Genomic DNA, 14,536 nt, shown 5'->3' on the forward strand with positions numbered 1-14,536 from the left:
TCAACTACAAGAAGGGCAGTCATTGGTAGATAACAAATCATTGAATCTCTTAAAATTGTAATTATCTTGTGAATGATGTATTAAACCACCCCACAAAGATAGTTGTGCTTGACATGAAGGAAACTGCTCAGGCGATTTTGAAACAGCTGGAGTTCAATGGCCATGAAAGGAGAAAACTGAGGATGAATCAACATTGTAATTACTCCACAATAATGACCTAAATCTGAGTAAAGATAAAAATACACAGAATACAAATATTCCAAATCCAATGCAACACATCACTGAGTCACCTCCTTTTTTTCAACCATGGTGGTGGCTGCATCATTGTATGGGTATGCTTGACGTCGCCAAAGACCGGTGGAATTTTTCCAGGATAAAAAGAAAACAGGATGGAAAAATCCTGGAGGAAAACATGCTTCAGTCTGCTTTCCAGCACACTAGGACAGGAATTCACCTTTCAGCAGGACATTAACCTACAACACAAGGCCAAATCTACACGAGTTACTTACCAAGAAGACAGCGAATGTTTCTGAGTGGCCAGTTTTGACCTACATTTTCTTGAAGATCTATGGCAAGACTTTAACATTGCGGTTAAGCCATGATCCCCAAAACCTTGACAGAGCTTGAGCAAAATAATAATAATTTGAATAGAACAATAAGCAAATATTGCACAAATCCCAGTGTGCAAAGCTCTAAGACTTACGTGTAAGTGCTGGCAAATGAGTTTCTAACATGTAATGAACTTATCTAATCAAGGTATCGGTAACTGCCAAAAAAATGGAAACACTGGGGTAAATGAGAAAGACTAAGTACATTGAAAGCGGGTGCTTCCACATAGGGCACAAGTGGACACTGAATGGTTTGATGAGCATGAAACGATGTATGCCATGGCCGGCTCAGTCACCAGATCAAAACCCAATAGAACACACATGGGAGATTCTGCAGCGGCGCCTGAGTCGGCGTTTTACACCACCATCAACAAAACACCAAATTATGGAAATTCTCATGGAAGAATGATGTCGCATCCCTCCAATAGAGTCCCTGAAACTTGTAGAATCCATGCCAAGGTGCATTTAAGTGGTTCTGGCTCACCCTATTAAAACACTGTTGGCGTTTCCTTTATTTTGGCAGTTACCTGAACATTCGTGTTTTATTTTTCATTAATAATACAAATGAAGAAAAAAAATCCACTTTGACAGAGTATTTTGTGTAGATCGACACAACAAGAAATCCCAATGAAATTCATTTCAATACCACTTTGTAACGCAATAAAATGTGAACAAATCCAAATACTTATGATACCCACTGGACCCTGGTCCAAACTAGTGCACTATAAAAAAGGGAATAGGGAGCCGTTTGGGAGGCGACCTGTGTTTGTGTTGGAACAGAAGGTTGGCAGTCAGGCTAGCCAGCTCTTTAACAGACGATTTACTCCATTACACTAACCAGGGACAAACAGAGTAGTGTGATAGAAAATGTACACATTTACCTGATTTGTTTAATATTAATAGTTAGGAATTAATACTTAACAAATAGTTGGACATTTCTGTTCTGTTTAATTCTGTATTTCTGTAAAGAGATGGTCTCCAGTCTAGCTATCTGCAGTTAGTCTGCTAGCGATAGCTTGAGCTGACAATGACTTGGTGATACAAACCTAAAAGATGGCATTCCATAAACAAGATGTGGTGTGTGTGACCCGAGATAGACATAGCCTGGAAGAGTTTAGAACAATGCCTCTATCTCGTCTTCCTGGCATCTGTGAAACTAAGCCGGGTTGGAAGTAAAACAATATCCCGTGCAGATAACCAGGAGATGGGCCAAGGTGGCTTATGGGAAGGTTGGAACCAGGCTGACTAAGCATTTTTAGGTCCTATATAACATGTTTTTTCATTATCAGTTAAGCACTCAGCAACACACTTCAGAGTGTGGGGTCGATGGGTTCATTATTGCAATAATGAATCAATATTAAATAAAGATTGTTTGAAGAAATGACAAAGTCTCAGTACTGAACTTCCCACGACATTAGTCCGCTGTAGCAACTACTCATTAGGGCTGTGACTAATTGAATAACTGATGGTTAAAGACAATCATGAAAATAAAATAAAAACATCAAAACCATTTAAATAAGCCTACATTCATTTTAGGATTATATTAACTTTATTTTCATGTAGATAAACTTGACCCAATAGTGGAAGTGTTTATTAATGATAAGCAATTGGTTTTGCTAACTTAGTCAACCAAAGTTTCTACAGCTCCTCCTCTTTCCATCATTTGATGCTCGAGCTGCTAATCAGCTAGACGCGCCAGGGTGTAGAGCGCTATGGGACTTCAGAAAAAAAGAAGTTTGTTGTGGACTTTACACAATGCACAATCGTCACTTGCTAGTAAATAAATAAATTGTATTTAAAAAAAGGTTAAATGTATCTAATTATTCAACAGCAGCTGACAAGGTTGTTCTGGCTCTGAGCCTATAATGGGCTAATGTCCCAAAAATGGACAATGCGCCAGTCCTCTCCAACCTGGCATGGTATAATTTGATATGTAAATCCTTTCTTAATATATATAGACTAATCAATGCTGATCAGGCCTGGTCCTGGCCGCTATGCCGTTCTAGGCCAGACAAAATTGCTGCCCTCCTATCCTCACAAAGTAGGGTAGTATCCTAGGATATATAGTGTCGGCCACAATGCACTTTTACGAATGCCCATGTGGTAGCCTTCCGTTTGTAAAACAGGAAATTTACCATTATCGCTGTCATTTGGTTACATTCATTTTGACAATGTATGTATCGATTACAGTAATTTACAGTTCTCATTCTCAGAGTGGAAACGTTTGTGGAGTTCACAACCGGTTACACTTGTGATAAACAAGTTTTGGTTTATTTCATACTATCATTTACCCGCTCCATGTGAACAATGAGCATGTGTCTGCTTTCTTTTAAGTCTTTTTTTCTTCACCTCACACAGTAAATCCAAAGTTTTTTTTAACACCCATTCAAAATTATAATAGTTCCTATTTTAATGATTGTCAATTTCATCTTCATACTATAGCATAGCTGTGCCCTTCATACTTTCCTTGTCAATTCATTATCTTATAGCCTCAGCGAGTTTGCTGATTCTCTCCATAGGCCTTTATGTCCAATCAGAAAGTCTCCTAAAGTACCCTTCTGGACTCCATCTCTTCAATAAAAATCAAAACGTTCATGTCATGATTTAATCTAGTAAAAATGCCTATTTTCAGTAGCTTAGGCTGGTTATGTGTGTCAAATAGGATCTGTATTAAAATAATATATATGCAAAAGCCAACAGACAAGGTAGGCATATATACGGAAATGTGACAGATCCTATCCAACCTGGCATATCTTAAATTTGGTGATTCATATAAGTAATAACCTGAATAATAATAATAATTAAAAGCCATGATAATAACGAGGTGTAATGGCTTGTTTCGAATAGGTTTTATTAAGATGCATATCCATGTAAACAAGTGTACCATTGGATGTAAAGAATTGAATGTAAAGAAGGCTTTCCCAAAAAATTGGTTTGGATTTTCCAAACTCTGGTGCGTTTCACCCTTAGTTTGGACTGGTGAGAAATACTCCATCTGCACTCGGGAGCGCACAAAACAACATCCAATTCCTACCGTAGTGCGGTTCGCTGCAGGGACACAGGAAAATATTCAGAGGCGCGCAGTATTATTGGCTGGCTGTGAGTATTTGATGAAATGCACTCAGTACCATAACTTGATACCTCAAACATTGTGTTGGTAGCAGCACATTTATGAGCGCATCCTATGCAGATTAGTTGAGACGGGGGTTATACTGGGAATATAGGCTATTCACGTCACAGTTAGAGCGGCTAAGGCGCTGTTTCCTCACGCATATTGTTGGAAGACCAAAGCGAAAGTAAATCTGATGTATGAGACGCACAAATATTTATTTGTTCAGGGACAGAACAACAGATTTGTACATTGTCAGCTCGGGGATTTGAACTTGCAACCTTCTGGTTACTAGTCCAACCCTCTAACCACTAGGCTACCCTGCCGCCCGGAACATTATGCTTCTTGATAATCATAGATGGATTTAACCTGATCATTTTTCTCCAATAAAGAAATGACTTGTTTTGTGTAGGCATTTTAGTTTGACATTTGGAAATATTAAACCAACTGGACCAAAATGGGGGAGGGGGGGGCGTGCCAACAGCCGTGCCAACTTTCTCCACTGAGCACACCATTATGTCTGAACACAATTAGTCCACCATGCTAATGTTTGACACACACACGAACCCAACACTGCACACCCATCCAATCTTCCAAACACACATTAAAACACATGGTTAGTAACTATCACGTCAGCAGTTCAACTGATGGAAGGTTTGAGTTCATGTAAATAAATGAGCAAACCGAACAATCTGTAGGTCTTCCTGTGAAGATATTTTGCCGTCGCCAAGAGCAAAAACTACCGGTGCATAATTGGTGCCCGATCCTGGTATACTTAATTTTCTCCTAAGAGGACTGTCATGTATTGGTACTCCATCTTTACCTTGCTCTGAATAGTGTTTAAATTATAAAAACTAATGTTACCGACAAAAGGACCATTATGGCATGCAAGGGTGAGCGATTACCACTCCTCCATAGGCCTCTATTGCATCAAGATCCGACTGCTCAATGACATAAAAGCATCGTCACCAAGGGTTTAAGCACCAAGTCATGGTTGTACATTCATGCGTAAGTTAATAGAAATTGCCCCCAACCACTGGTCCAGATGTTTATTTTTACTGTCCTAATGGCTAATTTCAAAAAGGCACTTGCACATCTGAGAAATCTTATTTGCAGGTGCATGGCAACAGCCGAAAAGGATGAAGGAAAAAGGAAACCGCACACTGCTCGATAGTATCACTTATATTTAATAAGTGTACTATATATCAGTGATACTATCAAGAGCAGTGTGCGGTTTCCTTTTTCCTTCATACTGTCCTAATGGCTACAGTTAGGATGTGGAACGAGAAAATCTGATCCTGGATCTGAGGTTAGGGGTAATTTCGACCTAAAGTCTCTTAACAGGGCCAGAGTCTGTGCAATTGGTTTGAAATTAAAGATGACAGAGTTTGAGTGATACTGACCCTCACACTGCCTCGGCTGCCCACCGACATCTGCTCATCATCATCTGAGATCTGTGTGGGAAACAAAAAAGGATTTTATTTCCCAGTACAACGTCTGTATTTGGAAGATTTTTTTTTACTATTGGCATGTGGTTAAAACAGTCAATTAAAGTAGTAAACTGAAATGCCAATTCATTTTTTGAACCAAGAAGATCGGAATTTCAGTTTACTTCCTGAATCGAAATGAAATTGACCCCAACCTTAGTGTTTAACATGGTTAATTGAAACATGATCTCTGTCCTCGGTCTATAAAATGACCTGACAATGACCTCTTTCGCTCTGCTCCCTGACTGACTGTCCAGCCCAGATTAAGTGCTTGAGCACACAGCTCAATGGCCCAGGGCACTGGAGTCAGAGTGGGCCACACAATGATGTGACATACATTCCAACAAGCCTACTACATGATGGCGATGTATTGTCAATCAACCCATACTAAATAGTATGCTAGTATGGATTGGATATTGGAACACTATTTGAGTGTATTGACTGATAGGATAATAAGATCATCAATTGACTCAAGTGGATCAGTATCTGACCGGAACAAAAGCCTGCTGACATTGTGACTCTCCAGCACCCGAGTTCAAGGTATCCCAGTAATGGTTCCAAGAAATTAAAGCTGCTTTTCTTTTTTTCAGATGGCGAGGTTTAAAAAGGGAGAGGGGGAATATAATATACACAGAGGTATGTCTCTGAGGGGCAAGAGTACCTCTCACTGTCCTCCTGGAGAAATTAAAAGGAAAAGAGGATACACAGATAAAGATTAAGGGTCAAACGCCAGGACAGGAGGTGAAACTTAGGACAAGGTCAACATAGGTGTTCATTTAGGCCTGTCAGAGAGGGGTTTCAACAAGAACCCAAATGTAAACTCAACAGCACACTTACATGCAAAAACACAATGATTCCAAATGAAGAATTCTAGCAAGTCAACTCACTGTGGATATTAAACTGAGGAGAATTGAAAGAGAAGGGTAATTGCCTGCTAAACTTTGAAAGTGAACCATTGTCAATGGTCAAGTGCACTGCATCCATTCCATATATCACTATGGCCATGGATAGTATAGTAGTCCTGTCACCCAACCAAACATGGTCACACACACAGATTCTCTTCTGTCCTGCAGCGGCACCTCTCATACCTCCTACATGTTGTGGTTGGTTACCTGGTACTGATGTCCGATACCGTCAAATCATTTCGGAATATCTTTTAAAAACACAATACGACAAGAGACGCATGTCACACAGTGTCCAGTCCGGTGGATCTGAACCACCCAGGTAAACTGTACAAGAATAAGATAAAATCGCTTGGCAGTACAACAGGATAATCAAAACCCATGCAGTCCACACGAAAGGGATAGGACATGCAGATCCAAACCCAATCAGCATGCACATACATTTCCTGAACGACTGGATTATCATTAGATGTGTGACCTTGTAAATCAACAAGCCGCTCTAGAACTTCTAAGCTAAAAGGCACATTGCACACAAAAGCCTCTTGGATAAAAACAAAAAGCAAATGCAATACAGGTTTAAGATCAAAGCCCATTTTTAAGATCTCAGCTATGCCCTGTGGCTAACAACTGATCAATCTGGCATTTCTAACCGTTTTGAATATTCAAAATGAGTACATTTCCATAATGCATTCATCAAAACAAAATTATTCCACAACTGTTAGTACAGCTAATTCATCCAGCAATGCATAGGTTTGCCAAAGATTAATTATTGTTATTGACCACCATAACCAGGAAGCGGCTGTACCATCCATTGCGTGACGTGTCCCCATTCACCGTCTACTTTGTTCTCCAAGCCATAATATGTCTGAGGAAAGAGCAGTAGAGGAAGGACACTCACAGCTCAGACTTCCATTATTATCTAGTTACAGTACCAGTCAAACGTTCACACCTACTCATTCAAGGGTTTTTCATTCATTTACTATTTTCTACATTGTAGAATAATAGTGAAGACATCAAAACTATGAAATAACACATATGGAGTCATGTAGTAACCAAAAAGAGTGCTAAATCAAAATACATTTTATATTTGAGATTCTTTAAAAGTAGCCACCCATTGCATTGATGACAGCTTTGCACTCTTGGCATTCTCTCAACCAGCTTCATGGGGTAGTCACCTGGAATGCATTTCAATTAACAGGTATGCCTTGTTAAAAGTTCATTTGTGGAATGTCTTTCCTTCTTGATGCATTTGAGCCAATCAGTTGTGTTGTGACAAGTTAGGGGTGGTATACAGAAGATTTCCTTTTACCATATAGGGCAAGTCCATATTAAGGCAAGAACAGCTCGAATAAGCAAATAGAAACGCCAGTCTATCATTACATTAAGACATGAAGGTCAGTCAATAAGGAACATTTCTAGAACTTTTAAAGTTTCTTCAAGTGCAGTCGCAAAAACCAAGCGCTATGATGAAGCTGGCTCTCATGAGGACCGCCACAGGAAAGGAAGACCCAGAGTTACCTCTGCTGCAAAATATAAGTTCATTAGAGATACTAGCCTCAAATTGCAGCCCAAATAAATTCTTTAGAGTTCAAGTGACAGAAATCTCAACAGTTCAGAGGAGAATGCGTGAAATCAGGCCTTCATGTCTAATTGCTGCAAAGAAACAACTACTAAAAGGACACCAATAAGAAGAAGACTTGCTTGGGCTAAGAAACACGAGCAATGAACATTCGACTGGTGGAAATCTGTCCATTGGACTGATGAGTCCAAATTTGAGATTTTTGGTTCCAACCGTATGTGGGAACTCCTTCAAGACTGTTGGAAAAGCTTGTTGAGAGAATGCTAAGAGTTAACAAAGCTGGCAAAGGGTGGCTACTTTGAAGAATCTCAAATATATTTTGATTTGTTTAACACTTTTTTGGTTACTACATTCACTATTATTCTACAATGAAGAAAATACTTAAAAGAAAAACCCTGAAATGAGTTGGTGTCCAACATTTATATGGGAATGCATTTTTTATTTTTTTACTACTTAGCATTTGAATTCAAGCACATTTTAAAAGATGATAATGAAAGTCGAAAAATAGTACAGGAATTAATTTTATAAAGCAAGTAGCCACAAGCCTTCCTTATGAACCTGATAGATCTATGCCAGGGCAATTGAGGAGGAACCAGGGAAACAAAGGGAAAGAATAAAACAAGTGACTTTGGGAAACAGAAAGAGAATAGAAAATAAAAAATAAAGTGAATCTGTATTCGGTATGTAAAGCTACATAGGTGAGAGAACAGTACTGTAATTAGAGTAAGAGTCACACAGACAGGTTATTGCTAATGACAGTACAATAATTCGACTTCAGCTCTGCTGAGATTGGGAGAAGTGCCCAACACATCGCATCTGGCGGACACTGATGCAATTCTGATCTAAGTATTTTTTATTTATTTTACCTTTTAATTTAACCAGGTACGCCAGTTGAGAACATGTTCTCATTTACAACTGCGACCTGGCCAAGATAAAGCAAAGCAGTGCGACAAAAACAACAGATACAAGGGATAAACAAACGTAGTCAATAACACAATAGAAATATCTGAATACAGTGTGTGCAAATGAAGTAAGAAGGCAATAAATAGGCCATAGCGATGAAGTAATTACAATTTAACAATTAACACTGGAGTGATAGATATGCAGATGAGGATGTGCAAGTAGAATGACTGGTGTGCAAAAGAGCAGAAAAACAAAAACAAATATGGGGATGAGGTAGGTAGACGTTTGGATGGGCTATTTATAGATTGGCTGTGTACAGCTGCAGCGATTGGTAAGCTGCTCTGACAGCTGATGCTTAAAACGTTAGTGACGGAGATGTGAGTTTCCAACTTCAGTGATTTTCGCACTTCGTTCCAGTCATTGGCAGCAGAGAACTGGAAGGAAAGGCGGCCAAAGCAGGTGTTGGCTTTGGGGATGACCAGTGAAATATGCCTGCTGGAGCATGTGCTACGGATGTGTGTTGCTATGGTGACCAGTGAGCTGAGATAAGGCGGAGCTTTACCTAGCAACAAATGTATTACCTGGAGCCAGTGGGTTTGGCGATGAATATGAGGCGAGGACCAGCCAACGAGAGCATACAAGTCACAGTGTTGGTAGTAATGGTTTGATATTGTAATTTGTATGATTTTTTTTTTATTGTCCATTTGGACAATTTACATCTATATTCTGCTTTTCCAACTTAACCAATAAATTATTTTACAGGCTTATGAATTCATTAAATTATGAAATGCATTAGCGATTGCAATCACCAAATGAAGTCTGATGAACTCAATATGGGCGGTTCCTTAAAGTGTTTGAAGAGTCTCTTCTAAATAGCCTCCAGTTTACTTGTACTAACTTTTTGATCTGGTCTTGGTGGACGTCTACGTGAGCAAATAAGCAAACCAAACAAGATCCTCCTACCGATCTGGTTCAACTACCGGTTTCAATTATCTGTTCTATACGTTGTACCTTGGAGCTCCGTCTACAAGCTGTGGTTGCTGAGACAAAATATCCCCAACACCAAGCCAACAGTGCTCCTCATACTTTTATGTAATGTAATTGAAGTTGGAGACTCACATTTTTAATATATATATAATAAAAATGGACAGTTCTGACTGAAGCCTGGAGATTTTTTTCTAGGCATTTAGATATTTCAACAAGTCCGGGCGACAACCGGCTACACCGATAACTCGAGCTCGGTTCCCAAGTTCTAAGCCATACCAAACAATAATATTTGAATTCAGGAAGTGTGATCATAATTTGAATATCTTAGCGATCCGTAGTAGAAAACATCCTAAATGCCCCCCAGTCGTCAGATGTGAGATAAACAGCGCACCTGCACCTGACATGCATTTCATTTCCAAACGTTTAGCTCAATTGTGTGCTGATTTGCAATCTAACAGGGAGGCTTGCATTAGGCACAATATTTTTTTAAGCATTTAGAAAACTTCAAATAATTAGCACATAACCTAGAAACAAAAGCATTCACTGTGAAAGTTGATTCATGTAGGCCCTTAGTACAGTTGAAGTCGGAAGTTTACGTACACTTAGGTTGGAGTCATTAAAAGTCGTTTTTCAACCACTCCACAAATGTGTATATGCTAATTGTTTGACGGTCCGATCACATTCGGTCCCCTTTGAAAACTTTGGTGCCATCAAAGTAATGAGTCTTAATTTATGATTTCACTGCTTGACGTCTATGTCCGTGCTTGCTCCATCGTTCTAGCCAAAAGATCTTGCCCCAACCTTGGCAAAGTCCCCTCGTGGCAGATTCACTGACCCTTTGTTATGGTTAATGCCCGAGACCTGTCAGAAGAGTAGGTATGGTTAGAGATCAACTTCTAAAGAGAAATGCTGACAAGTCTGTCACATTCAAGGACCTCCGAGCTGAACAAATGTCTTTGTTATATTTTGGAGATTGAATGGCAAAGGAAAATCATATGTACTTAAATGAACGGATGTCCCATTGCCACATGTATGCCAAATTCTAAAATAAAAGCATTACGAAATCTCTTCTCCCAAGCTTTGACTGCTGAATTCTGACCTGAGAGCACGGTATACAAAAGACACCTAGCTACTAAACAAAACCACGTGATAATCTGTGCTGTGGCTCTGAGACACGTGGGAGTCGGCATTCTGGAAAAGATGCTCTGAGAACCAGCATGATTTAAGTGCCTCATTGCAAAATATCAAATCAACAATTCATATTTTTCTGTTGATTCGATTCCAGAAAATGTTTTGGATTTAAGATCATTTCAAAAGGAAACACCATTTCAAATGAAGGTAACACTATTCAAATCAAATGTTATTTATCACATGCTTTGTAAACAACAGGTGTAGACAAGAGTTAAATGCTTACTTACAGGCTCTTCCCAACAATGCAGAGAGAAAAATAATTACACAAATGATTAAAGAAAACATGGCTAGATACACACACAAGGCAGCAGTACCGAGTCAATGTGCAGGTGTACAAAGTAATTGAGGTAGATATGTACATATAGGTAGGGGAATAGCGACTAGGCAACACGATAGACAACAAGCAGTTGCAGCAGAGTTAGTGCAAAGGAGGGAGGGTTAATGCAGATAACCAAATAGCTACCCGGACTAACTATTTAGCAGTCTTATCAGAGAGAGACAGAATATGGAAAAGAGCAAACATGTTCACTCCTTACTGATGTGGATACAGGGGAACTTTAAGCTCTCAACCCGCTCCACTACAGCCCATATATGTGGATGGGGGCATGCTCAGCCCTCCATTTCCTGTAGTCCACAATCAGCTCCTGTCTTGTTGAAGTTGAGGTGGTTGTCCTGGCACCACACCGCCAGGTTTCTGACCTCCTCCCTACAGCGAGTCTCATCGTCTTTGGTGGTCAGGCCTACCATTGTCGTGTCGTCAGCAAATTTAATGGAACAGGGAGTACAGGACGGGAGTAAGCACGCACTCCTGAGGTGCCCTCATGTTGTTGCGGGTCAGTGTGGCGGATGTGTTGTCTACCCTCACCACCCTGTCAGAAAGTCCAGGATCCAGTTACAGGAGGTGTTCAGTCCCAGGGTCCTGAGCTTAGTGATGGGTGTTGAACACTGAGCTGTAGTCAATGAACAGCATTCTCGAATAGGTGTTCCTCTTGTCCAGGTGGTAGAGGGCAGTGTGGAGTGCAATAGAGATTGCATCATCTATGGATCTGTTGGGGCAGAATGCAAATTGGAGTGGGTCCAGTGTGTCTGGGATGATTGTGTTGATCTGCGACTTGACCAGTCTTCGAAAGCATTTCATGGCTACAGATGTGAGTGCTACAGGACAATAGCCATTTAGACAGGTTACCTTGGCGTTCTTGATCACATGGACTATGGTGGTCTGCTTAAAATATGTAGATATTAGACTGGGTCAAGGAGAGGTTGAAAATGTCAGTGAAGACACTTCCCGGCTGGTCAGCACATGCAACAAGTACGCATCCTGGTAATCTGTCTGGCCCTGCGCCTTGAAGGTTAACTTGATTAAAAAGGTCTTACATTGCCTACACAGAGCGAGATCACAGTTGTCCAGAACAGCTGCTGCTCTCATTTATGGTTCAATGTTGCTAACCTCGAAGCGAGCATTTATGGCATTTAGCTCGTTTGGTAGGCTCGCGTCACTGGGCATCTCGCGGTTGAGTTTCCCCTTTGTAGTCAGTGATAGTTTGCAAGCCCTGCCACATCGGACGAGCATCAGAGCCGGTGTAATACGATAAGATCTTAGTCCTGTGTTGATGCTTTGCATGTATGATGTCGGAGGTCGTAGCGGAATTTCTTACAAGCGCCTGTATTAGTGTCCCGCTCCTTGAAAGCGGCAGCTCTAGCCTTTAGCTCAGTGCGGATGTTGCTTGTAATCCATGGCTTCTGGTTGGGATATGTTCGTACAGTCACTGTGGGGACGACGTCGTCAATGCACTTATAAAGCTGGTGACTTGTTTTGGATGAATCACTGAACATATTCCAGTTTGTGCTAGCGAAACAGTCGTGTAGCTTAGCATCCGCTTCATCGGACCACTTCCGTAATGAGCGCGTCATTGGTACTTCCCGTTTGAGTTTTTGCTTCTAAGCTGAAATCAGGAGGATAGAGTTATGGTCAGATTTGCTAAAGGAAGGGCAAGGTAGAGCCGTGTTTATGTTTGTGTGTGGCGTAAAAGGTGATCTTGAGTTTTAAAAACCGTATCTAGTTGCACAGGGGACATGCTGGTAAAAATTGGGTAAAAACAGATTTCAGTTTCCCTGCATCAAAATCACCGGCCACGAGACGTGCCGCCTCTGAATGTGCTGTTTGTTTGCTTAAAGCCATATACAGCGTGTTGAGTGCAGTTTTAGTGTCAGCATCGGTTTGTGGTGGTAAATAGACCGCTATGAAAAATAGATTAAAATTATCTTGGTAAATAGGATGGTCTGTAAACGCTTATCATGAGATAAACTTGAGACTTCCTTAACATTAGAGATCGCGCAGCAGCTTTTCTTAAGAGACACACCCCTCCGAGGCTGCTGTCCGGTCTAGACTATGCATGAAAAAAAAACAAAAAAACAATGCGAGTTGTACAGTACATTAGCGATGTCAGCCACGACTCCGAGAAACATAGAATATTATGATTCTTCAGGTCCCGTTGATAGGTTAGTCTCGAGCGGAGCACATCCAATTTGTACATTTGCTAATAGAATGAAGGGAAGAGGCAGTTTATATGCTCGCCAACAGTCTCGTCAGGATCCCAGCTCGCTTGACGCTTGCACCTTGCAATCCCGGCGATTAGGGCCCGGTCAGGAGTAAGCAGAAAGTCCAGAGCTGCCGACTCGTTGAAGTAGAAAATTGTCATGCAAATCGATGTTAATGATCGCTGTTCTGATGTACAGAAGCTGTTTTTGGTCACAGGTAATAACTAAAAAAAGTTAAGATCAGCATAAAATAAAACACAAAATAGCAGAATTGGTCAAGAGCACATAAAATGGCTGCTATCCTCCACAGCACCAGGCCCCGAACAAAGTATTTGATAAATGCTTGATAGGTTTCAAGGAGTGGTTTACTATTCCTGAAGTAAATTGATTTTCTTTAACGTAAATACAATGTTATAGAAGGGTGCAGACACTTTTTTGGTGATTTCACTTGTTTTTGAAAAACAGACTTCCTCATTGCTTGTTGTGCACTGTGGGGGTGACCAAAGGACCTTAATAAAAGCCCCCAAAAACACCCAAATTACATCCATTTTATAAAATGCGTGTAGCCCACGCAGCACAGCTGGTGGAAGAAACGGCTCGAGTCACACTAAATGGAATATAATGACGCGGATAAAGCCAGGCATGACAATTTCATGTGTACAACATCCAAAGACCTACACCACTATACAGAGAGCGTGTCTGTTTTTGGTCAAGAATGAAAAGCGTTACTTAATTTTTCAAGTGTATATAAAACACGTAAATACTTAACTTGCCTGGCTCAGTGCAAGTCCATTATAAATCAGATGAGTTACATTCACACAATAAGCTCAGGTACCGTACCTCCCGCTTCACGTCCCAACTAGCTTCAAAACATACAGAGCTCACCTTCCTATTTGGAGGGGTCCCCGGACGCCCACTCAGGGCAGCCCGGATCCCCCTCCCTGCCAACCGCCGCCCGGCCGTCCTGCTGCTGTCACGATGCAAACGTAGTGTGTGCCATAGACGTCACCAATGATGACGGCCTGGCTTGCAGATGGGATCAGGGGAGGTTGAACGTTCCCGGGTCAGATGATGCTACAACGACGACCTGATGATTCAGGTTAGTTAGCGCTAATGTAGAGATACAGCTAGTAATCCACTTCTGGCTTGAGAGTTCCTCAAGTTGAAAAGTAGATCTCCTAAAGTTAGCATCCGGACAGTAGTAGAAAGCATAGACGCCCTCTGCTCATGTT

At 40.8% G+C, this 14,536-nt stretch overlaps 1 protein-coding gene across 4 annotated transcripts in view; it reads right to left on the minus strand.

The window, feature by feature from the left end:
• Nucleotides 1-14,536, minus strand: part of LOC118367192 (leucine-rich repeat flightless-interacting protein 2-like) — a 73,710-nt gene that overhangs the window by 33,317 nt on the left and 25,857 nt on the right. For all 4 annotated transcript variants that reach the window (XM_035750341.2, XM_035750339.2, XM_035750340.2 and 1 more), the window contains exon 3: nucleotides 5,121-5,171. In XM_035750341.2, the coding sequence (XP_035606234.1) occupies nucleotides 5,121-5,171 (51 nt within the window). The remainder of the gene's footprint in view (nucleotides 1-5,120; nucleotides 5,172-14,536) is intronic.

The sequence above is a fragment of the Oncorhynchus keta genome, chromosome 34, assembly GCF_023373465.1.
Source record: "Oncorhynchus keta strain PuntledgeMale-10-30-2019 chromosome 34, Oket_V2, whole genome shotgun sequence".
NCBI lineage: Eukaryota > Metazoa > Chordata > Actinopteri > Salmoniformes > Salmonidae > Oncorhynchus > Oncorhynchus keta.